Source organism: Cupressus sempervirens, chromosome 3 (genome assembly GCF_028749045.1).
Source record: "Cupressus sempervirens isolate cs-2001-9-10 chromosome 3, ASM2874904v1, whole genome shotgun sequence".
Lineage (NCBI taxonomy): Eukaryota > Viridiplantae > Streptophyta > Pinopsida > Cupressales > Cupressaceae > Cupressus > Cupressus sempervirens.
The window spans coordinates 420,368,701-420,395,529 of NC_143120.1; the positions used below are offsets into that span (position 1 = coordinate 420,368,701).

The 26,829-nt window shown below is 36.1% G+C and overlaps 1 protein-coding gene across 3 annotated transcripts in view; it reads right to left on the reverse strand.

The window, feature by feature from the left end:
- Positions 1-291: 291 nt before the first annotated feature.
- The window catches only part of LOC149566820 (YbaK/aminoacyl-tRNA synthetase-associated domain-containing protein), a 48,785-nt gene continuing 22,247 nt past the window's right edge, over positions 292-26,829 (reverse strand). The window contains exons 4-6 of one of the 3 annotated variants that reach the window (XM_089820142.1): positions 2,947-3,035; positions 2,775-2,822; positions 292-312 (exon numbers count right to left, since the gene is read on the reverse strand). In XM_089820142.1, the coding sequence (XP_089676268.1) occupies positions 307-312; positions 2,775-2,822; positions 2,947-3,035 (143 nt within the window). In that variant the 3' untranslated portion in view covers positions 292-306. Of the gene's footprint in view, positions 313-2,404; positions 2,823-2,946; positions 3,036-26,829 lie in introns of those variants that run through there. The other 2 variants (XM_089820141.1, XM_089820140.1) reach the window with 2 other exon arrangements.

A 26,829-nucleotide genomic window follows, 5' to 3' on the forward strand; every position in this document is an offset into this window, starting at 1 on the left:
CCTAATTGTTGTTAAAACACATTATGAGATACTTACAAGGCACTCTTAATTATGGACTCAAATATGAGAAAGTCGCTTTAGATTTGCATGGATTCACCGATTCAAATTGGGGTGGAAATGTTAAAGACAGGAAAAGCACTTCAAGATGTTGTTTCAATTTAAGATCAACTATGGTTTTATGGATATGCAGAAAGCAGTCTTCGGTAGATCAGAGCTCCACAAAAGCCGAATACATTGCAACAGTGATGGCCTCTCGAGAAGCAATATGGTTGAGGAAGTTACTTGTGGGATTATTTGGGCAAGCCATTAATCCTGCAATTATTCATTGTGATCATCAGAGTTCCATCAAGCTCTCAGTGAGTCCAGTTTTCCATGACAAATCCAAGCATATTGAAATTCTTTACCATTATGTAAGAGATATGGTAGACAAGAATTCTGTTAAATTGGAATACATTTGTATTGCAAATCAGACAGCAGACATACTCACCAAAACTCTATCTAGAATAAAGATAGAACATTTCAAAAAGAGACTTGGTATGGTTGAATTGTAATTCATTTGTACTATTTTGATTATTAATAAAATAATAAATTTTATTTTGTCAAGCTATTGACTGTTATGGGCTCCACCATGTGTAATCATTATTCAAGAGGTGACAATCTCTGAAATAATGAATACTTGTGCAAAAGGCATTATGAGAGGTGACGATCTCTTAAATAATGTACTATACAGTAGATTTTACTGTAAAATCCAGTTGAGTTTTAGATCGTCTTGTGACATTGACATTGCTATGTTCATGGGTCACAAATTGGATAAAGGAAGTTTTTTCTTCCAGGTTTATCCTGTATTCTAGTAGATCTTAAACTCGAGATCTCATTGTGATATAGAAATACCAATTTCTATGGGTCACAACATGTGTCTAGCAGTGATTTGTCATATCACAATTATAGTAATATGACTTTGTATCATGTGTTCTATGATACCACATACTAGAGGAGACAAACAGATATAGTGTATTAAATCTTGCTTAAACATCTATATTGATGTTGCTAGATATGATATCTCTCTGTAGGATTATCAGGTTAAGAGGGAGTGTTACGAATCTAACCTAGATAATCTATAGGTCTAGTGGTATAGATCATACCTGGCTCTTCTATTTATATATTCTTAATGAATGGCATTCAACATAATTTATATGTTCTCTATAGGTGTCGGCGATCTGTAGGTAATTACCTTAGTTTGTTCCTAACTAATCTTAGTTAGACATAACTAATATTTGCATTAAGATCACCGGCTTAGGGATGACTAATTTATTAGTTATATGCCAAGGGTTATGTCCCTTGAGGAACATACCCTCTAGAAGAATATATAGGCGGGTTGAGAATGTAGTTTGGAGACACACAGTCTGTCCTCCAAGCATTCTCCTTCCCACGGATTCATAGCAGTGATTTTTCAATCACACAAGTTTGTGCATAGAAGTCTGGACCTGCAGTTATCATAAATATATCTGCCTCAAAAGATCTGAACATACAAATTGTTGAAAGGATCATTCACAGCAACTCTAAGTTTGTCTTCAAGGCTCACAAATTTGCAGAACTGTACATGCATATGATTAAAATTGTGTAATTTAGGTGGTGAGAGTTTAGTTGACCTTGTTTATTTCTCCAAGGTTGATGATCTGTATAATTATAATTATTTGTATCCTTATGCAGATGGGTAGAATGTTCGAATAAAATACAGATGTGTGAATGGAGGCAGAGATCTCGTGTGGAAAAGAAAATTGTAATATGTACTTCAATGGTACTGGCCCATGCATGTTGAAGATGTTATATTATCCAGTTCATAAGTTGTGGATTATAGTCCATGTGAATTTGTGAGGCACTGAATCTTCCCTATTGTAGTTGAGCAGTGAGCTCTAGGCAGTGTGTCACAATTCATGTGCATTCCAATTCTGGTACCCTTTAACAAGGTATAGTGTTTTAAACAGAGTACACCATTTTGTGGGTTCATCCCCATCGTGGCTTTTCCCTAAAAAGACAGGAGTTTCCATGCAAAAAAATATTGGTTTTATGTGTTCTTGATGTGTTGTGGATCTATGCTTTACTGTTCACTAATCAGATCTGAGGTTTAAGGTTAGAGGTTTGTTGAAGTTTGAAGTGTTGGACACATCCGATTCACCTTCCCCCCTCCTCTCCCCCTTCCCCTCAATTGTGTGCTGCCTTATTTGTATCATATTATCCGTCATTCCTTTAAAATTTACACATCACCAGTAACTCTAAATGAGAAAGCACACTGAAATTCAACAAAGCTGGCTCTCAAAATATTCAAGTTCATGGATTTCATATGTATGCATGATTTTTGTGTGATCAAATAGACAGAAATGTGGCAGTTTGACAGATGCTGAAATTTGTATAAAAAGTTGTTTCTTCATTATGTTGCTACTTCAATAGCAGCATATGATAATAAACCAATAATTTTTTGTTATAACTAAGATATGCATCCAAGAGCTTTTTGTGATGCTGAATGGAGTATCTAATTAATTCCAGATATAGAAAAACTGATAGCTTAAATGTTGCACATCATAGAATGGATGTGAATCAGACACTAAACCTTGAAGCAGCAATTGAAACTCTGTAAAAAGAATGCCTACCATCAATATTTTTCTAAGTCAAATGAACATTTAAACATCTGAGCAATCAACTATGAATGGTTTAACAAAATCAATAAAATCCTGCGTTCTGATTCCAAGTTTCAAATCAACTTCCCCTCCACCTACCCAAAAATAATCTGGCTTCAACTTGACAATAGCATCAGAAAGGATGACCTGTATCAGAGAAAATATGATTAAATAAAAGACCATATCTCGATTGTCAGAAATGTCCAGCTACAATTTAACAGATTGAAATTCACCCTCCCATAGTAATGTCCCACCAAAAATAGAATCTTACAGGAATGTCTGTTTTCATGCCAATTGGAGTTATGGCATTGTGCTCATATCCTGAAAGAACAAATGCATCTTCCTCTGGTGCAAGCCTCACTGCAAAAAAACTCCAAAAGAGGGTTAAGATAATACACACGGACTGTTGCAAGGAAAGGGCTATATTATATAAATAAATATTTAATCCTTTATTAAACACACCATTCAGTTCAGTTGCTATCTTATTACTGTATCATTTATCTACTAGGATGGGTAACCACACCCAAAAAAAAAAACCCCGACATACAAAAAAATGTTTAACTACTCCAAATTTACAAAGAAATTTGAAATACCCCAAATGGATATTGAACCAATCTTTATCTTAAAATAATATTCAGAACATAAACATATGAAGTCGCATTATAAACCAACAATACAAACCAGTGAACTTCTCAAAAATTACTTTAAAATATATCATTGCATCATACATCTGCAATACAATAACTAGCATTCAAAAGTCCAATCTTAAACACAGTTTTACAGTCAGATTGGAATACTAAGAAAGAACCTGTAAGGACACGCGAGACACCAGATGTGAGGTCTCCACGGACAATGGGTTTGCGTCCATTGTCTATTAGCACGAGGGTTTACGTCCTCACGCTGGATTAACGCTGAAGCTTTCCCAAATAACTCTCTCAAGAGAGAACTGAAATCTGAATTATAAACCAACCATAGTTGCGAAAGAACAAGACTCCCTCTTTTAAAGCTCAATTGTGACTCTTCAGATTCCTATTTTGTCTTTTGTCTTATCTCCTTTGTCACCTTTTCCCTTCTTTAGCTAAAAGAGACTTTTTCAATGGTTATAATTGAACTCCAAGGTCACTTTTAATTGTCTTACAACTTGGACGTGCAATTTTCTAATGTCCCAAAAAAAGGGGACATTACAAGCCTCCCTCCTCGAGATTGCTTGTCCTCAAGCAATCAGTACCAGGATCCCGTATAAATCTATAGGTAGCTCTATAGCCCAATCTGAAAACAATCTTGCCACATTACGAAGCGGAGTGTCAAAATTGCAATCCATCCATCAACCAAATGCCTAGACCCCATGTCAATCTATGAAGTATCGCCGCATCTATAGACTATGCAACTTTGATCCTAATTGTATCCAATCTCAAACTGTGTGGAACTACAACAAAATCCTCAAAGTGCCACATATACATACAGTCAACACCTGGATCCCAAACCATCCTCTCAACCCAATCCTGGAAAGTGTAATGGATGTCTATCAACCTATCATCCTGGATCGACCAACTGAACAAATAGATCACCCAACCAAAACTGCGAGTATGCATGAAGTTCGACTCATAAGTCCACCACAAATTGCTATCATAAACCGGACCGATAATATAGAAGATGACATGGTTGTCATTGTGCCTATGTGCTGGAAGGGACCATCTCATAAGGTGTGTGTTGCAAGATGAGGTATCTCCACGAATCAAGTCGTAACTTGCTAATCTCTAAAGGCTGAACCACATCAAGAAAAATGGTAGAAGGTCAAACATAAAACCCACTAGCAACCGGAGTGTGCATTAAGATAAAATCACCAGCTAGCAAATATATAGCTACCATCTCATGAAGACTAGGTGATATGTCTCTACATAATCGGTAGAAGCTATCAGCATATACAATAGGTAATCTAGGATTATCAGCTTCACCATAAATACCAATACTTAAATCAACATCTCCATCTATGAAATGATCACCATCAAGTGATATCTTTGAGTCTTTTTCACTTGTTTTGTCTCTATCCACATGCCAAGGTGTAGATACATAACTGTTGTCATAAAAATTTGAATTCTCATGGTTGTCTTCATGCTGGGCAATCCACTCACAGTCATCATTGTCAATGTCCTCAACTCCTACATCTGAATGTTGAGCCAAGGTAGAGCATGCAAAATTCAATTCTTGATTAATCTCAACAATCTGATTTTCTGCCTTATGAAATGCCGCCAAGGAAGCCTCTAGGATGTCCTTAGTATTCGTGAGCTCATAAGAAAGGATCTACTTCTTCCTTCTTCCTTGGTGCCTCAGAATAGATCTCTGTGAGATTGAGAAGATGATCATGATCTGAAAGAAGATGTAGATAGTTTGGTTTCATTGTTTTCATTCCTTCCTTAATCACATGCAAAAGTGACAACCCTTCCAATCCCTTTTGTCTTCTTGCTAGTTGTCCCTTCCAAAATTGTTTTTCAACCATCTCATATATGTTATCAAAATGTGAGAGGGCTGTGACAATTTTCCTTTCAATCATTTTCATTTGACCCTCCAAATAAGGTGATCTAACTAGAGTATGAGATAAGTCAAATGGATATGAAGCGGAAGCAATTATTTCATCATACATGTCTACTTCATCAATGTCATTCTTCATACCCAACTGCTTATAGGAACTAGGGACAGGATTATGTTCAAAAGAAAACTAATCACACGAGGAATCCATACCTTCTGTATAGACGATTAAGTCTGAATCAAAATCAGCATCCTCACTCACCTAAGATGGGAAGTCGTCGTCATTAGCTGACAGGTCCAATTCTACATGGGCTATTAATGCAAGCAGCCTTGTAAGGTTCTTGTACATCCAAACTGCCTGTCAACAAATGTGTGCCACCAATAACATCTATCCCATGATCATGTGAAAGTTGCAAATAACTTGTACTTGGTTGTTCTCTGTCTAAACCACCTGTAACCTGAATTTTGACTGGTGAAAACTCTTCATGCAAATTTTTGCACCTATCCTTTGCAAGAAAATCTTGGGCCAATTCATAGTACTTCTTCACCAAATCAGTCTTGTTTTGAAGCTTTGGATGGAAGCTCACATAATCAATAAAAGGTAACTATTTCTGAACCTTAGGTGGGAATTTGTTATATTCTTCATATATGCCGAGTATTTCAACTTTTATATCAGGCTCAAAATTCTGGGATAACTGCTGCTGTAACTTCATAATATCTTTACTAATATCTCGCAGACCATGTAATCTTCCCACAGTTAGGTATGCCTAGTCTTTTTCCCAAATTATCAAGATAAATGCTCTTTCAAAAATTAGCGAACCTATGTGTAGAGACCTTTAACAACGCTGCTCAAGGCTGACTAGACTTTTCACTGTTCTTTCCCCTTTGATGCATTTTGTCAAACACTTTGTTATGAAGGGGTAATTGTGGTTTTCATATTTATTCCTGCTAGCTTGTAGGCTTTGACTCTTTGCCCGAAAGCAATTGGGTCTCAAGATTTAAAATATCTATCCTCTGTCTTTAATTGAATTGCAATAAACTGTTGCACAACCAACTATTAAGCAGCAATTGCTTTGTTACACCCAATAGAGTGCCTTAACATATCTGACCATAACCATAGTTCCAAGCAATAGCTCACACTCTGAGTGCACCTCTTCAATTGTTTCCACGTTACAATGTCCTGCTACATCTGATGTGGTACACCACGCACAAAGCTATAGAGATGCTCCAGCAAGGAACTCTTGCTGGTCTGATGATGACGTTCGAATGTGCTAAGCAACCCGGACACCCTTCTTCAAACCCGTCACTGCAAGGCAACTCCAAATAGTTGCAGAAGATATGTTTTGTCAATTCTGTAATATCTCTATTAGCTCAGCGACAATGGTTTCAAACTTTCCTATCCCTATCAGACCGCTAGCTTAGGTTTAGTAGTGAAGTCTACTACCACTCCTGAGAAAGCATGTTTTGCCAAAACAACCGAACCTGGTAATAATGGCAGTTCCAATTCACACCACTCTTCATACCTTCATTCCCATACTCTCCTTCCGTTTGAAGGACTCATCCAAGTTCTCACACAGACCTCCATCGTCTTTGAATTGATAACTTGCTAGAGTTCTCAAATTCCACACACCGATAACCTATGTCTTATGTATGCCAATATAATACCAACAGTTAAATTCCACGACAAGTCTCCTGAAGACCCTTGTAACAGTTGGCACTCACAACAAGTTTAGTCCAGAATTAGGGAGAAATAAGACACGATAAAGTCTCTTATGTATGCCAATATAATACCAACAGTTAAATTCCACGACAAGTCTCCTGAAGACCCTTGTAACAGTTGGCACTCACAACAAGTTTAGTCCAGAATTAGGGAGAAATAAGACACGATAAAGTCTCTCCAACAGACCAACGCTCATTGTTCAAATTCTCTGTAGTCTTTTCAGAAAGCCATAATTATCAAACGGTGCCAGATTATTATTCTCCTCCAAAATCCTTGAAAACTCGTCTTCAGCTAAAGAGAGTTTCTGATGTAGGGAACCGACTGATCAAGATGTCAACTAAATGAAGAGAACCTCGAACCTTGCCAAATATACCATTAACCTCAACTATTTGCCTGTAGCATGCAGAAGAAACTGGCGACGGTAGTTCCAGGTGGCTGATGTAATGCTCAAGGAGTTTCTGTTCTACTGACACGTCTACAATTAATTAGACAAATACTTGTAACAGCCGCAATCATTCACGACAAATGAAATCCCAATTACTAAATTTGCAACTGATGGCTTGTGCGATGTTGAGTGTGATGGAGGTAGCTCACTGTTATAGAAAAACAAAGAGACGTGCTTCTAGAAATGATTAGATTCTTGACTCTCCCTGCAAATTCATAACTAATAGAATTCCCTCAAATATTTTGCCCATGTAATGTTTATAGGAAACTCGGTTTATGCAAAACAAATTTTTTGCAGGAACCTCTCCAAATATGATGTGACTTCCAACGCAACAACTATAGACTTCTAATTGAGTAATGAATGCAACTCAATCTTGAAGACTTTAATTTATTTCTCTTTCAATAAGGTTTGGAGCTCATATGCGATACAATATTAAAACTATCAATTCAAGCAATACCTGCACATTGCGCCTTCAGCTCGTCAAATGAAGTTAAATATTTCACTCGATAAATTGTTCCTGACAAGGTGTTTCCTATGGTCGGCCATTCAACATACAATGGATGAGTTCTTGATTTTACCTCCGAGCCAATTCTTTACTATTCCTCATCCAGTAACAATGACGTTCTAGTTTGGAGAACGAATAAACACTTGAAGCAATTGTTATCAACACAAATAGGATGAATTGTGTTTGCCTTCCGCCTACAGATTTTACTTATCAAAATACTTGTATTAAATAAATATATTCTCTGACACTCATACTCGACCCTACAAGTATTCTGCCTACTTGGAGTAGTCTGAATAAACTAATCAAAATCTCGTCTCACTCATGGGCCGATATAACTGTCTCCCTCAAGAAATATTGATGGCTGGGATGACATAAACAAAAACATAAACAAATTTGATTGGATGAAACCAATTGTGAAAGATGCAAAAACACATAAACAATGTTTCTTTCTAATCATCTTAGGGTTTTTAGTTTGATGAGATGACACCAAAGAGAGAGCTGGTGCAATCAGGTATCACAAGGTTTGCAATTATCTTCATGATGACATTGCAAAGCGTAATTGGTCCATTGACTTATAGAAAAATTCAAATTGAATTTTTTATATAAACTTTAAAAGTATTTTTTTATTATTAATTTGCATCTTTAATTGGTTTGTATTTGCTAGTGTCAAAAAGTTTTTGGTTAAACTTCAACACTTGATAAATGAAGATCAAAACCCAATGGGGTACATTTATGAGGCACAATTAGGACCAATGTCCTAATCTACCACATGAGGGGCAAACTTAAACTTATCTCATTTGAGAGATCATTGATCAAAGGTGGATTAGTCAACTCTACCAAGCCATCAACAAAGTGCTTCCTCAACCCTGATTTTTTTATTCAAATAGTTTTGCAGATCCTAACAGAGAGGTTATGGAAGGCCTCAAAACAAGTTTTGAGAGATTGATACACTAGGAATAGGATGATGTGAGGGACCTACATTGTTTGGGGATTTTAGAATTACAAGATTGGTACAAGAAGTCTCTTTTCTTCAACACTAGCCATCTAAGGCAGAATCACTCAATCACCAAATAAAACAATTTGGAGTTATTAAGTGCATCTTCCAAGTTACAAATTTCAAATTTACAATTGTTGATAAAATATTGTTTGCTTAATAACTCTTGAATATCTTATTTTCTAGGATCTAGGTGGGAAGATTGAGTTGTAAAGACCTCAAATCTTTGAAGTCTAGCCCTCTCAGTTTTTTGTCAGCCTTATGCTATTTCCTGTCGTCAGTACAACTAGAATTTGTTTGAGGCCATTCACATGAACAAGTGGAATGGTTAAAAACATTCAATGGCCTTGTCTTTAATGAATACAACCTCCCACTTTGTATAAAAGGTGGACAATTCAAAGGATTGATCTAGATGACACTAATCTTTATAGCAATTGAACAAGATAAGATGAGATCCGATTGTTCACTGCAAACAAATGTCTTGAATTTGAGAGGCAGGCAATGGAGGATGTCATTGAAGCAAATGGAGCTAGTGCATTGTCATTGCAATACATTGATAAGACAAAGGAGTCATTGCTAACTAGCAGTCAAATGGATGTTGAGTCATAGCCACAAACGCAGCCTTCTATGCCAAGAAAAGAGCTACAGAAATGTGCAAGCATCAGAACCATTCCCCAAGTTTTCACTAGATCAAGGATTAGGAAGCTGTAAAATGTTCTAATATACAGTTTATGAATTTAAAATTCAAATTATGATAATGATTTTCAAAGGCAGTCGTCATATAACTATAAATTTGGTCAACAAACTATTATATCAAGATTCGACATGATGATGTGATTTTGTACTCACTTAATATTAAACGAATCAAATTTAATAAAAAATACCTTATAATTTTAGCAGCACACTGTGAATTGGCATAGTATGTGCCTCATATCCTTATTTTATTGTTTTCTATTTCATTTTCACTGTCCTTATATGCTGAGTATTCCTTGTTGGGGTGATCTTTTAAGGTTACTTACAGTCCTTCATTACAGGGTAGGAATATGGCTTGCATTAAGGTCCTGAGGCCATCTAAATTTCTGGACTCTAACATGTGGTTTCTGGTGAAGAACCTGAGAATTAAATAGTTTTTGGGAAAACAATGCAAGCTGTTAGTTACATTTTCTATTATCTCACGGGAAGGTTTTTCCTTGACCACCTTTTAAAAACCTTACATGTTTACTGTAAACTTCTAATCTGTTGTTTTGGGTGTACTTTATACATCCCTTATCCATTTCATTCTTGAACTTGTTTGACTTTAATGACTGTTTCTTGTCTGAAAACTGTGCAACCACTAAAGGAACTGATCTCTCAAAGTGTAATGCTACACTAGGATCATAGGCTTCTTAAGACTCTATATAGTTGAAAGAAATTTTATACTTCGTAATGCACGACACTCTTGGAGTCAAGGCTATAGATTTCCTTTTGAATTGTTTTTATAGGAGGGGTTGTGAATAGTTAGTATCCTTATCTTTTCTTTATATCCTATCTCTCCAACTTTCTTATTCTGCTTACCATGTTCTGTGATTGACCGTAACTCTCGTCTATTTTTTCTGCAGACTCCATTATCATGCTTATCTATACAAAGTAGGTGGTTAGGTAAAAAAATGCTGCTATTTTAGATCGTCCCACCTATACACCTACACAGCACAGCAAAATACAAAGAAAATGACTAGGTTCTAAAGCAGCACCTACACTTAAGCTATTCAAGAATTGATGTGCAAAAAAACGAGGGATCTAAGGATAAGCACTATTACGAATCACACCTAGGGACAATTGTCCCTTGCCTTTCGTTATTGTAAGGGAAAAGCCAAAACTAGTTTGCAACTCCACCAACATTTTGTCTTGAATAGTGTTGAGGTCGGTTTTGTACCACTACATAACATATAGCAATTGAACACTTGATATGGGATATCAAACACTCAATTCCTCTCTTGAAAAGTTAATACTCATGAAGACACGAGAAAAACTCCAATCTTCCTTACACCTGTGGATACTAACTCAGTTATATCGATGTGATTTGTCGGTAATCATGTAGGCGGCCTTACGTTGTTCATTCGAGGATAACTTGGACTTTGGGATGATGGTGATGATTCGATATCAGTACCAGATGATGTTGATGGTGGAGGGTGTGTTCAAACGACTTTGACCTTCCTAACTTTCTTAGAATGAAATCCAACTACTCGCTATTTACTCCTATTCCCATGAATGGAAAGATTAGCAAATGGACGGGGATTGAATCTAATGAAAGTTAACCAATGGCTCCACCTCCATAGATGCAATGATTCAAGGGAAAAGACTAGTTTACCACGCAAGGCTTCCCAACAAGCCGCTAAGATGCTAGTGGCCTAGTTATAGATCCCTATCAAACATCCACTAATATCACCATGAAACTATTCATCTACTCTTACTCTTACTTAGCAACTTTCTCAAAATGAAATCTACTTTAACAACTTCCAAAGGAAATTTAATTCTAACTATTGGAAGTAGAAACCATGCAATAACACCAAATGTTCTTAATCACCATGCAAGTCACAACAATGATAAAGAGAGGCAATTTTGATATTATCTTAGCAACAATTTTCTCCGAGCCTTTACAAATGAGAGCAAATGGCCTTATATAGAGGCCAAAAATTACAACCAACGGTAGAGATAAAGAGGCAAAACCAACAATCCAGATTGGATCTTAGAAACCCTAATTAGGGTTGCCACCCCATCAGCCAATGAGAAGACGCCACCTCATCAATGGACCAATGAAAAAAGGAAAAGTGGCAACAAATGAGAAGGCACCAAAATGGTAGCCAATCAAAATTCAACACCTATCCTACCCAAGGAGGAGGAGAATTTGCCACTTGGGCTTACATCAAATGATCCTCTAATATAGTTCTACCCTTTTCTTTCATCTTTTTAGCCAAAGTAATGAAGTTGGCTAGCTTGTCGTTGACTTCCTTCATGGGAGGGCAAGGTGTATGTTTCATCTTGAGCTCAGCTGAATTCATCATGTTGCTTGCTGCTTGCTATGTTTTCTCATGATCCTTTCTCATATTCTTTTGTGTATCCTATAAAGGCATTGAGGGAGGCAAGGGTGCTCAAATGTTTCTTCTTGATGGCAACCTTCCCCAACTCATTCAATCTCGATCCAAACTCTATCTCATTGTCGTTCTCCTCTTTAATATCTTCAAAATCAAGCGCCGCCCCAACATCGCTCATTGTGGTTGAAATGGAAGTGTCAATGCCTAGGCTGTGCTGTGCAATCTCATTTTGTACCTCTTCAAGTATTCTCGATGTGATAGTCAAGGCAACAAACCAAGACTCCACTGTACTCAATCCTCCTTCGCCCACCAACTTGGCTCTTTACAAATATTTCTCCGATAGCGCAATGAATGCGTGTAGCCTACGAATGGCTAAGTCCTTGACTAGAAGGAAATCCTTCCACTCACCCTCAACTGTTCTAAATTTATCTCTAATAGCCACTACTGACCTGAATGTCAAGACAAAGGAAGGCAAGAAATTTTGCCCATCTTGGATTGTATCACAAATCCAATCCTTGACTTCACGCAGCTGAGTTGATGTCTCTTATGTGTTGCTTCCACTATCTTGAGGAAGGGTTGCCTGGTGCAACTATTGGATAGGCTAGCAATCTCTCCAATATTTGTTCTCCGCTTCCAACTCCATGATCCTTTCATTTGCCTTCCTCAACCTTTTTCTGATTGAAACAATGCCTTCTTGGATCTCCTCACATTCCATGTCATCCGTGATTCTTCCCAAGTTATGTTCAACTATCTCATATTCCTAAGCTACAATCTCATCCAATGCCTTCTTAACAGTTGGTATAGCAATCTGAACTTTTTAGTGACCATCATTATCGTTCCTGATTACCTTTGCCATTGTTTTTGCAATTTGTTTCTGGTTCTCGCTATCACCCTTTTCTACTAATCCTTGGATGTCTTCAACTGTTCAGACAGTCACTACCTCGCCTCTTGGCATAAGCATTTGCCTTAACCATAGTGGTGCAGTGCATCTCCCCAAATCTAGATTTGGTTCGATCAGCAAAACATCACCATCAGCCTCAAGTCCCTGGCTTATTTCCTCGATATCACTTGGCCTATCTTCTTCTTCACTAGTGACTGTCATATCTTCTCCATGTTGGTTCTCTAAGAGAGGAGAGCACTTGGTGCTGTCACTGTAACTGCTTGATTCTGAATCAGAGCTCACCTATACCATAGCCCCTTGTCCACTTGTATTATCTTCTTGGCTTCTAACCTCAATTATGCTCTCCCTTGACAATATTGCCTTCCATTTCTTGGTAGGGGGTTCCTGATGTTCTTTTCCTTTCTCAACCTCCAAACCTCTCTTCTTGCTTCAAACTATTCCTTGTTGCTGGCTACTTCCTTCACCCTTCTGTCCGACTGATTCTGCTAGACCTTCCTTTGGTTTCATCTTCTCATAAGTAAGGTGTACCTTTTGACTTTGTAATTTCCTTAACTTCTCATTGTACCACGACTTGGTGTGCAAATCGACTATCCTTGTAACTGCCTCCAAGGAAGGATCTTGGTGATCATCCCAATCCACTAGATTCAACTCCATTCCATCCATTGTATCATAATCTTTTCTCAGCACATTTTCATCATCTTCCATCTGATTGGGAATATCAAGGCCTATCCATCTGATTGCCCTCATCATGTTCACTAACAATCTTGAGAAAGCTAGCTTTCTCATGTGAAAATCATCCCATGCATTGGCCCAAAAATCTTCTATAGTAGGAACATGTTTGAATGTATTTTCATGAGATGCCTTGATAAGACCATTAGGATCAAATCCTTGCCTTGCTCTATACCATACTAGATGATACCATTCTAATTCTTTCTTTACAGCTGCAAAGGCAATAGGATTGGAGCAACTACCATTATCAATTCCAAATGAGAAGGTAATGCTTATCTCACCTTTAAGTTTCATCATTCTATCATAATGCTCAACTTTCCTAGCCAATTCCATCAAAACTACCTTGTCAGGTGGGTACCTTGGAAGTCTCTTGGGACATATTGTATTTCTTGCTACTCTAATATAAGTGAATTGCGGAAATTGGATGAACCAACTCCCATACTTCTTGACTTTTGCTTCTGCCTCTCATGAAAGCCTCTTAGCAAGTGTCCCTTGTAATACCCTTACTGTCTTCATGGCAAAGGCGTCACAAAATATCTTATAGTCTTTGTTGTTGTGCAAGTGAAGCTATGGATAACACTCGTGCACCAAACATTGCCCCGGCCCATTGCCAATTACTCCTAAGGCCTTAAGTCTAGGATATTCATACAATCTCGCAATCAAATAGAACCAATAGGATCCCATGTAGAATTGTTTTTGATTTTGCACGGTCCTAAGTTGCAATTCTAGATTTTCGCTTATGATCCTAGCCCAATCAAATCTCTTTTTCCTTTTTCAATTTCATCAATAAAGAAGTACATCGAGTTTTTGAATTACATACCTTGAGCTAGGCCCATGATTCCGCTGAGAAGAACAATGAGATCGCCATATTCTGATTTGAAATCTGACATGGTGAACCTTGATGATCTAGTGACTCCTTTCTTGCCTTCGTGTAGCCAATCTTGTTTTAGATGAATGAAATAAGCCTCTTGGTTATCCTGGAATAACTTAGCCGCCTGATCCATCATTACTACTGTCATGCTTTTGTACCGGGAGATATTGAATGCTTCTTCGACCACTTGTCCGCTAATGTTGGCTAACATTCTCTTCCCTTCATCAAAAATGATGGACTTACTAACCAAATCAAATAGGGATGCACACTCCATGACCAATTCCAAACAAGGCAAGGTAGGAGGGAAGGCCACCGTACATACAATTCCACTTCTATAAATCTTCTTTGCAATGGGGGATTGTCTTTCCTTCAGTCTGTCCTTTAACTGTATCATGTTTACTGTGTCAATATTGGTATCACTTATTCGCCTCACTTTCGTGAAGAAGGTGGTCTTAGGCATCATGTCTTCTTTGTCTTTTTTGGTGTTCGTTCCCTTTGGGTTCTTGCTTGCACTAACATCTACCATCCTAAACACTTATTTTCGCCCCTTCATTCTAAGTGATATGGACTACACTTATCAATCTCCAACCTTCTTTCTATCAATGGAATCTAACTTATTTTTATCTCGCTAAGTCCTATCTCTACACTTATCAATCTCCAACCTCCAACCTAGGGATGGGACTACCACTTATTTCTACCTCTTCGTTACCTTAGGATGGACTACACTTATATTTCCCAACTTCAACCTACAGTGGTCTAGCTTATTTCTGCCTTGCCAAGTCCTATCTCTACACTTATCAATCTCCAACCTCCAACCTAGGGATGGGACTACCACTTATTTCTGCCTCTTCGTTACCTTAGGATGGACTACACTTATATCTCCCAACTTCAACCTAGGGTGGTCTAGCTTATTTTTGCCTTGCCAAGTGTCCTATCATGAAATCTACACTTATCTCTCCAATCTTCAACCTAGCAATGGGATAATGAAGTGGTGGATGGTGAATGCAAAAAGAATATAAGGGAAATGAAACCAAGCAAGAAGGAGTAAAATCCGCCTTTGAACCAATCTTCAGCTCTAAAATGAATTGAATTTTCCCTTTACCAATGGTCGGGCCCTCTTTGAATTCAGATTAGACCTTAAAAAAATTCAAGCCTCCATGCAAAAAATCAGAATTTCGATCTCATTGAAACTGCCCATATTTGCCCAAAAATCAGACCTTCAATCATGCATCCCCTACCAAATAAAAATTGCCCAGATCTGAAATTAAAATCGCAGCTCTTTGCAAGAAAATCAGACTCCTTTCTAATCGCCACGCAAGAGGAAGATATTCTGATCTGCCCCAACAAAATCGTCAAAGTCTGAAATTTTTCCAAGTTGGAGGAAGGAGAATGCCAAACACATGAAAATCTGCCCCAAGGAAGATCAGCCAGGACAGAAAATTACCTCCTTTTAGGAAAAATCGCCAAGCATAGAAAATATTTAGGTCTGCTCCATCATTGCCAAGCTTTAAATCTGCCCTCCAAGAGAAATCGCCAAACACACAAAGCTGCCCTTAGAAAATCGCCAAAGCATGTGAAATCTGGCCCTCTAAGAGAAAATTGCCAAACATACAAAGCTGAGATGGAATGAGATAATGGGAGAGGAGGATGCCTTTTATACCACACCCCTTTGCTCCTTGAAGCTGGCCAACTAGCCCTATAGGAGAAAAATTAAATTAGTGTCTCAGTAATTGTCCCAACTTAAATGCCAACCCAAAATTAAAATTAATTTTGCCTATAGTGAAATTTGCACATTTAATTGCCGGTTAGGACCAAAAATGCAAAATAAAATTAAGAAAGCCTTAGAGATGTCAAAAAAATTCATTTAATAACGTCTTGGTAATTAAAATATCATTAAAATCGATTTTCAATTTTAATTCACCAACCTCTTTAAATATTTTTAAAATCTTCAAGGCAAATTTAACCAATTTAATGCAAAATTTTGCAATTTAATCCATTTTCGACTTTGCAATGCAATTTTTTAATTTTTTAACCAAAATAAATCATTTCTCTAGCATCCCAAAATCAATTTTTCCAATTTATTTTCACTTTCGCAAAATTCTCTTTTTCACCGAAAAATTTAAGATTTTTCCAAAACAATTAAATCTAAAAAATTTCATTTTGAAAATGCTCAAGATTATACAATTATATCCAATTTTCAAAATCCATCTAAGTCCAAAATTTTTGCAAATTTATCCTGCTGGGTATTGTTCTAACCATTGGAAAATGTTATCTTTGAAATCGTTTGGCCTAAGGATAAAATTACAAGTTCCAGAAAATCAAGTTGACACCAGGTGAAAAAAGAAATCCAACCACATCCCTCCTAGCCCGGAGGCGTCCAAAGCGTAAAATTTCCAAGTTAAAATTTTTGGACAACCCCGAAAAAATTTTCAAGGCAATCCAAAAAAAAAGGGGGTCCCCAAAATTTTGGGGCAATGATGTGAAAACCTCACAACAAATAGCTCAGAAGAAAATCATATTAATCAAACTACCAAATGCTCATTCTTGAGGCATAACTAGAATCTTGCAACATCATTTTTAAGGAATGACTTGCAAGAGTCAACCACAAGAGAAATAATCCCTAGGTTTTACAGATCGGAATTTATAGATTAGAATGATTTATAGAACAGAGTTCCTAGATTTGTAGAGCTTAGACGATTTACCAATTTCAGATATATGATGTCCAAGAAAGTTTTCACAATGACAATATTAACCAGCTAAATAGGAGCACACAGGATAAATAGACTTCTGCAAGAGATTTTAGCTTCAAATAATTTCAGTATTTGTTACAAGACTAAATGCCAAAGTCAGAAAGCAACTGAAATAAATGTATTTCCAGTTTAAGCCTAAAAAAAATTTTGCAGAGATTAAGCGGACTACAACTTGCTGAGGTTTCCTTTCAAACAGTACACTGACTTTCAAAACATTAAAAGCTCAATCAACAGCTCCCCTATGCATTCAACTACTATAAGATCTACCCTTAGCACATGCCATCTCAGAGGCTGGATCAAGACTCAAAACACAACAGTATCCACCTGACCAAATTAATGGTTACGACTTCACTTGCCATTGTCACTTGAGTTTCCATTGTTTGACGATGACCAGATGATTCTGTAGCTAGTTGCCCAGCACTTTGTCCTTTTGGATACAACTACTGCTAGATAAGGTCAGGTGAATGAACTAAATGTTTCCCTTAATACTGAGGACATAGGATCGAACACAACTGAAATTCAGAAAATAATAATTAAGGTGAAGGCTTGTCATCCTAAACCTTATAGAGAAGCTGAGGGTATCATCTCAGACTTCTTATCAAGTCCCAATTTCCTTAATCAAACTTTTCATGTCTTATGCCCATCAAAAACCCAAAATACATACTTGTGGAGGTGTAAGGGGCCCAAAAAGTGGCACCAAGTTTCTAAATTTCATGGTTTATTTTATATTTAAATTTTATTCATTATTATTTAAAATTATGGTTTTATCTACTTTGTTAAAATATATGAAATAATAGATGCTTAATAACACCTTTAAATGTTTGGGGATGGGCCAACTAAAAGGATATGACACTCCTCCATTTCCCAAATTGCTTGCCCTCAAACAATTTCAGGTGTTCAAAAATCTCCACTCAAATCCCACATAGTTTCCTCGAGTGGAAGATTCTTCCATTTCACCAAATATTTTCGAATAATCTTGTTTCTCAATTTCTTTTCTCTTACATCAATGATAGCTTCCAGTTCCAAAATCAATTTGCTTTCGTCATCAAGTGGTGGCAATTCAAGTGAGAATGTAACTTGCCATGTTCAAGCATGATACTTCAAAAAAATTATGAATTCTGTTGTTAATTGGAAGCTACGCCTCATATGCAACCTCACAATCCTCCTTATGATCCTATAGAATCCATAAAAATGAAGTTTTAACTTCTCAACACCGCTTCCTTTAAGAGTAGATTGCCTATAGAGCTTTAACCTCAAGAATGTTATATTTCCCACATCAAAAAACCCTCTCAATTCAATGATAATCACCATACATCTTTTGTTGGTTGTGGGACTATTTTAGGTTCTCTTACCTTTAAAATGTCTAAGCTTTGGTAAATCAAATCACTAGCCTCTGCCATTATCCAAAAGAATCAAATCCATGTTTGAAAAGCACCATAGTCATAGAGTACCTTGAAAAAGAGTCATCCATATAAACACGTGGGCAGTAGAATTGTAGTAATGCTCTACAAGGTCCAACTATTTGACCCATTTTGTTTGCTATCTTGTAAATAGTTCCTAAAGTAACCTTTTATCCATTGTTCAACATTTTTCAATAGCCCATGAGTTTGGTGGTAACTACTGCTTAGGGTCAATTTCGTGCTCATTGATTGAAAGAGCTCTTGCTAAAACAAGTAGATAAATCTTGCCATTGTCACTTATAATGTTTCTTGGTAGCCTCAGATACTGGGTTTGCTGGTCTAAAGCCCCAGTACTGATCCAATTTGCACCAAGTGCTAGTCCTAGTGCAGTCCAACAATGGGTCTGACCAAGGTCTGCTTCTGAGCAAACTAACTGTGAATTGAGGCAGACAGGCACTGAAAACAAGTTTTTTTTTTTTTAAATTTAACCTTTTTTGAAATCCAAACCCCTAAAAAGTGACTTTTAAAACACTTATGATGTCTTTTTTGGTCATTTATTGTGCAAACACCTGGTTTTCTTGAGGTTCAGCAAAAGTTTGATATTCTCTTGAGGTTGAGCAAAAGTATGGTTGAGCAAGAGGGAGTTGAAAATCAATTTTTAAAGCTTGATCAAGTATTTTAGCTTCATTCCTACTCATTTACAAGCTTCCATTAGCTAAAAGAGAAGTTTTTTGACATTTGATCTTGTTCTTGTTTGATCTACTAAATTTTTTTTAGCATCAATCATAAACTTATTCAACCAATCATTTTCCATTTTATTTAGAAGTGGTGATTATAAACCCTTCGTTCACCATGGTGGAAACAACTCAATATCACACTTCATGCTTACTCGTGATAGGGCTTAGTTTCCATAACTAGGGTCATCCCTAGATGACCTAAGCCTCAAGGGATCACTCCTGATGATCTTTGCCAACATATCCTTTTACAGGAAGAAAGAGGCTTTGTAGTCACACTTAAGAGGGAGCTCACTTTGTCGTCTTGACGAGATCTTTAATCTAGTCTATTAATTAGGGGATTCTATGAACTTGGTCCAATCCCATAAACAATATCGATTGCCTTTAGGTAATAGTTCCATGCCCATCATTATCAATAATAAGTTTACCAAACTCCATGCATACACGAGGATCATATCAAAAATCACATACATAGTGATTATCTTGACTATACATCTCATATACAATAGACTAGCTCATACACATGATAGGAGTACATAGGCTGACTAGCTTTTCATACTTCACACCTAAGTCACAAGATTCATCGAATTTCATCCATGAGATTTGGATTTCAACGAATTTTTACTCTTTCCGAACTTCATCCGAATTTTATCATATTTAATATAATAGTATTTTATATTAAACTGATATTAAGTTATTTAGTTACATTATTTGGCAATGTATATCCATTTTGGCAATTTTGTGGATATATTACTAATATTTCAAAGTACATAAATATGTATATAACTAAAATTTAATGTTGATTTTTTTTGCCACATTTTTACCCTCGTTGAATTCCATTCGAATTTTATGATCAACAAACTTAAATTCAAATTCAAACCTTGTGACTTAGCTTCACATACATAGAAAGTAGCTCTGACATGCATCACAATAACAATTGTGTCTTACTCATAAATGAATCGCAAGACAATAGTTATGGGCTAATATAAGAATCATGAATAGAATAATGGTTGGCTCTTGTAGGCATCTCAAAGACTATGATAATTGGCTCATAATCAATGACTAACCATCCCCTATCCTTAGTGCATCCTAGAGAAAAGGTATATTGGTGTATTGCGCTCTACACCATGGGTCTCATTCCTTTCTGTGGTTTTTTGCACTGGTAAATACTTGGGAAGAGGATTTGGTACATCCCACCCTACAACAATGATCTGTCCTTGACCCGACAAGGTGAAGTATACCATTTTACATCAAACTAAGCACAAAATCATACTATGAGGCTGGTCCAATTGTCACTCACCTATTTCTCTTTAGAATTTCTCTTCTCTATAGCCCGTCAGACATCCATCACCGGCATGAAATTGGCCCCCAAACCCACATGCTCTTGGTCAAATCAGTTCAATTCCCTAGATCAACATGGGTATCCCTCGCTCGCATGCAACTCGTAGTAACCATTTGCTAGCTAGTGGATACGATTAACGATCTACCGGCATAATATGCACCTTGACTACTATTAATCTTGAGTGAATAAGCTTATCTTAAGCAGGACATAGAATTTATAATTCAAAAATCACCTCGAGATAGAGCGAACTAGTCTATGTGCTAGAGGAATACTCTATTCGTAGTTATAAAACTCAGCACTTGTACTTGGCTAAGCATTATAACTGGAAGAGAATATCCTAATTCATAACAAGTAGGTCACAGTTGAATGGTCTAGAAGATCATACATAGATTATTACAAGTTTGTTATTAACTTACTCAAACACATAACAATTACATAAAGGCAACACATTGTACCCTCAACCCAACATGAATTCTTCAATACATATATATTATAAAGTAGTCAACCCGAACCATTTCCATTATCTTACTACTTAAGGCACATTATGTATTAAATATAACTCATTAGGTTTCCTAACTCTTTCGTAGCCATTTATCACCTATTTTGGCCTTATCTGAAGACTAACTAAGAGGAAAGGTTAAACCAAGAATAACCTTGATCCCTAGAGTTATCCCCCTAAGCCCTCCCCTATGGACTTGATATCACTTTCACTTAAGTGTTGCCTATGTTCCCGCATCCAAACGGGTCAAAGTTACACATAGTTTCCTTACAAAATTTCTCAAAGGACACCTATTCATAGGTTCCTATAACCAATATTTGTTAGTGTTTTGCTAAATAGAAGTTAGGAAATCTTAAGTTTACAATTTGACCCCCATATTATAACATTTCCCTTAATGATGTCCATGTCTTACATCAAATTGTACCTAGTATTATTGATAAACTCGCTTGAACATCTCAAAGTACACAATGTAAAATTACCTCAATTTACACAAACAAGGGGAAAAGCATTCTCATTTCGCATTCACGTACTAGGTTAAATATGGAGGGTGTTATACTTAAGGAATCAACAATATCTAGTAGTGATTAAAAATTACTTTTTCCCGATCACTAAATATCATTCCAAATTTATATAGCATGAATTATCATTCCATCGAGAAAGGATGATTCATTGAATTGGGAGATCTTATTATGCCTTTTGCTACTATATTAGCATTATCTAGTGGTCACTCTCTTGCATACACCATCACATCTTCTCAATATTTACGAGTATATGAAACCTCATAGCTTATTTAGTTTTATCCACATCGATACCTTGCCTAAGAAAGATGGGCATGTTTATTGGGAATTTGATATTATTTCTAGAATAAATGGCATTAGAATTCCTAAGTAACATTTCAATTGATGCCAAGCCTTCTAGAAACTCTTCATAGGAACTCTTCCTAACTCCAAATTATAAATCAACCCTTTTGGTTCAGAATCTACCATGGATGATCAACACAATATAATAATATCAACGCTATAATAATGGCAAAGTTACTCTTCAATAGTCTTTTCATAGGAGATGGTTATTTGTAGTTCACCCCTAAGTAGCAAGAATGTTCTATCGTTTCTCATAGCCATGTGTGTTCCCAAATATTGGTGATAGTTTACCAAGTCTTATGTATATAACAGCACCTTGGTATCGTGTAACTTGTATCATGAAGCTTCAGATTATAATTCATTCAAAAATATATCAAGTAATACAATTATGTCTATTCTAAACCTATATCGTACACGCACTAGCTTCAAAGGCTTACTCTTGAACACCCCACTTGTTTAATTAGTTGGTCCATTTTCACCTTATATGGCATAAACTCACAAGTCTCACCCTCCAACACATAATAATAGGTCTCTTCCGCATGTAGTTTATGTTTAGAGATTTAGGAGTTCTCATATTATATATTAACATAATCAAATGACAAGACTCAACATATCATACAAAACTTCAATTCTCACACCACTGAGCTAAGAAGTACTAAACAAGATTAGTACTCTCTTAACATCGATAATCTATTTATAAATATGTAACAAGCAATTATAATAAACAATATCTTACACACCCTTCATTAAAATTTAAAATACATGTGAAACTTTTAGAAGTGACATCCTAGGACAGTCATATGTCTTTTAGCACTAGTGATATAATAACGTTTTTATTTTCCCGTCAAGAAGAGGAAGACTCTACTTTTATTATTGTTAGTTTTTCCAAACCACTGCAAATGTAATAATACTACCATAATGTCTAATATGTTTGTTCCAAATGGCAGCGATCTCTTATTTATAATGAGAATAAGCCATGAAGAGACATGTCCCTTCATGGGACATGAAGGGACATGTCTATTCATTAACTAGATAATTAATATAATAAAAAATTGGTGTGTGTGTGTGTGTATAAATTTCTCTCATATAACAATAAACTTGCATCTCATATATGATGAACACGCATATATGAATTATATTTCAAATATAATTATATATAGTTTTATCCAATTGAAGCTACCAAACATCAACACTCCCTCTTAGCTAGGGAGGATAAACACAAGACGGATATTACACCATTGGTAATATTAGAAATGGAAAATTTTAAGGATATCTTTGATTAGAAGATATCCACCATTTTGATATCACACATGATATTAAGAGTATTGGCCTTCAGAATATCAATATATGATATTCACCAAAACTCTGAGTAATGGTCTCCAAAATATCAACACTTGATATTCATCATGTACTCAAAAAGGCAATGGTCTCCATAATATCAACATATGATATTCACCATTTTAATAACACATTTGAGTATTGGTCTCCAGAATAACAATATATGATATTCACCATACTCTTTGAGTAATGGCCTTCAGAATGTTGAGATGCAAGATAATCACAAAGTACGGTGAGTAATAGTCTCCTGAACATCAAATTGCATGATATTCACCAAGTACTCCATGTAACAACCTCCAAAACATCAATTTGCATTACATTCACCATGTACTCGAAAAATGTTTATAAGGTATGTGCACACACATTCTCATAATGTTTACCATATAAACATCCAAAATGCAAAGTATAATCTATCGTGATCTACATAGACATCCAAGATATCCATCATAATAGAAAAATTAAGTTATTGTAAGATCGTCACCTTTCAATAACTTCTTCAAATACAAGTGACATCATTTGGAGGTCGTCACTTCCTCATGATGTACACAGGGGGTAGGCCCATTAAAATCACAGTCTCCAGAATTACAATATATGGTATTCACCAAATAATCTTTGAGTAATGACCTTCAGAATAGTGAGATGCAAGATATTCACCAAGTACTGTGAGTAATGGTCTCCTGAACATCAACTTGCATGATATTCACCAAATCACTAGAGAATCCATCTCAACATGGTTTACTCCTCTAAATCAATATGACTGAGATCACCAAAGGGTGACTGAATCATATCCTCTATCTACTTCTTTAGACAAATGTGTCACACTCCCTCTAAATATCAATCTTCTAAGATCATTTACCTTTGAATAAGTGTCAGACTCCTTGATATAGAAGGTTACTTTATATCTCAATCATCAAAGATATTTGCTTCAAGAGCCTCACTTTATCTAGTGTGGTCATCAGATCACTAATGAATTCTAGATCAAAACTTCTTTGGAGCCATTGTCATAAGATTGCATTTTGCACAATATTTGATAACATGTGTAATGTATCAACAACCTTCTTCTCCTACAAGAACGACCTAAGAGACAAAGAAAAAGCTCAAGGCAAATGACTCTTTAGACTACGTATAGAAATACAAATAAGAGAGAGACTACAATGAGTAGATAAATGTGCTACTCAAGGATAATAAATAGTTATTTGCACATCAACATCCTTGATACAAGTTGCTCCAATGAGGGTCCTGTTGGTTCCTAAAACCGCAAATTGGAATCCTACGAGTCTTGCCAACTCAATGTTGGGATATCCAACCGGTTATGGCCAACTTGACGGGATTAATCAATGCAATCCAAATCCCCTATGCTACTGGCTCTGCAAAACCAAGGTGAGTGTACCTGATCCTAGACAACACCCTTAAATCCAAGATGCTTAAAGCAGATTGGTTAGAACATAAATACAATGAAAGTTTTCCAAATGGCAAGAATTATAGAAAACTCCAAATTTGCAAAGTACAAATTAAGAATAAAAGTAAATGACTATATGAATGTTTTTAAAATAAGAATAAGTATAGATTAATACAACAAATGAATATATTAACTCTTCAAAGAAAAGATATGAAATAATTGCCAGCATATGGATTACGAATAATGGAAAATATAAAGACCAGTGCCAAAGGGCGATAGAGTTAGTATTATAAGTTTAAAACATACAACTTTATAAAATTCTATGCAAATTAATTATAAACAATTTAGTAATCACGATGTGACAGATCAAATATATGGACACAATTTTAAAATAGTCTAGAATGTACTTTAACTCCTGTGGTTGGGAGACAAACCAGACACAAATTCGGAAACAATTAAATATTTCTCAATATCTGTGATGTTTGATTTTAAAATGCTACAATTGATCCTGTCCACTTATCATGGAAATAAAATAAAATAAATATTTCTTACTGATCATGCTGGAAATAAAATTGCACTGGAGACACTCCTCACGGATGATCCATCCAATGCAGTTTGACTCCATAATCGCATATAAAATTATTCGATAATCCACAATCCACAGGCTTAGTTCAAAAAATCATTTCTTTACCAATGAAAAAATAAAATATATCAAAGTGGATAAGATATCTAAAAATTTAATATGAATATGAATTATCTCTATTGCTTCTTACATCTCATATTTATACACTAGCAAGGGGTGTCAAATGCCTCTCCAAGCATCGCCTCTCTTCATAACAAAAAACTAACCATAATAAACATGAGGTTTTAATATAATTTTATCGATAATCTCATGATTTTGTATTTTATGCTTTTGAGCGGTGGCAGAGTTCGCTCAACATATCCTCCATGAGCATCTCCGAACAAAGAAGCATACACATACATCTTCCACCTCCATGGGTACTTCCTCCGCTAGGCATCATCTTTACTAGATGTGTTAATCAATAATTCTAGTTCCATGGGATATTGTTCTCTTTAACAGACGATTAAATCCTCTAGATGAAGATCACCATCCTCCCGTATATATTCTCCAGACTTCTGCAACACATCTGACAGCATATATATTTGTCTTTTTTCACTGGCATGTCTTTCTGGACAGTGTGGAGCTTTGTATATTCTTCTTATTCGAACCTTCATTCATGGAACGGGTGTTGTCTTCGAGCTTCAACATCTGGACTCTAACATCGCTGCTCTTGGTTCATAGTCAAAACCTTGTGTTCATTATGTTTCCATCATTCAACTCCATATTCAAGGGTCTCTAAAAAATCTTCCACTCCTCATCTGCATGTGTTCATTCATACCTACATGCAACAAATTTAAAGAAGTATTAGAAATAATACAAAAACCACAGAAACATAACTTCCAGTTCAGTTCTCTAAGGAATCAAAGAAAACTCTATCGGACTTGGTCTTGGATAATAACTTTTCTCTATTGTACTCATAATATCTGAAGACTCCTTTATGTGCTACGAATGTGACGTGTTGTGTTTGATATATGTCACTTTGTGTGATGTTATTCAGCGAACCATTTCAGCCAAGTCTATTGAAAACATCACATTATTTATCTTATTGCAGAATTTAATGAATACATCTTCTACATCTCTGTTGAAGATAGCTGTGCCTTTTCAATATATCAATATGCAAATATATTGACTGCTGCTTAGAATTCCAAGAATATGCTTCAAATGCTTCCAGAATTTGACGAGACTCCCAAATCTATGAAATGATTATCATTGTGCTCATTAAAGCCACTTCCCGTGGATACAATTAATGATGTAAACTTTCAGTTCTGCTGCTCTGCATGGAATACCCCTGTAATTTTCGTTTGAAGAATTAAAAGTAAAAAGAATATAACACCTTCCAATTCTGGAAATATATCTCTCATGTGCAAGTTATTTTGAATGCTATGTCATTCACATAACAAGGATCTCACATTTGTTCCATGTATTTTAAATGCTTCATCTCGTACATG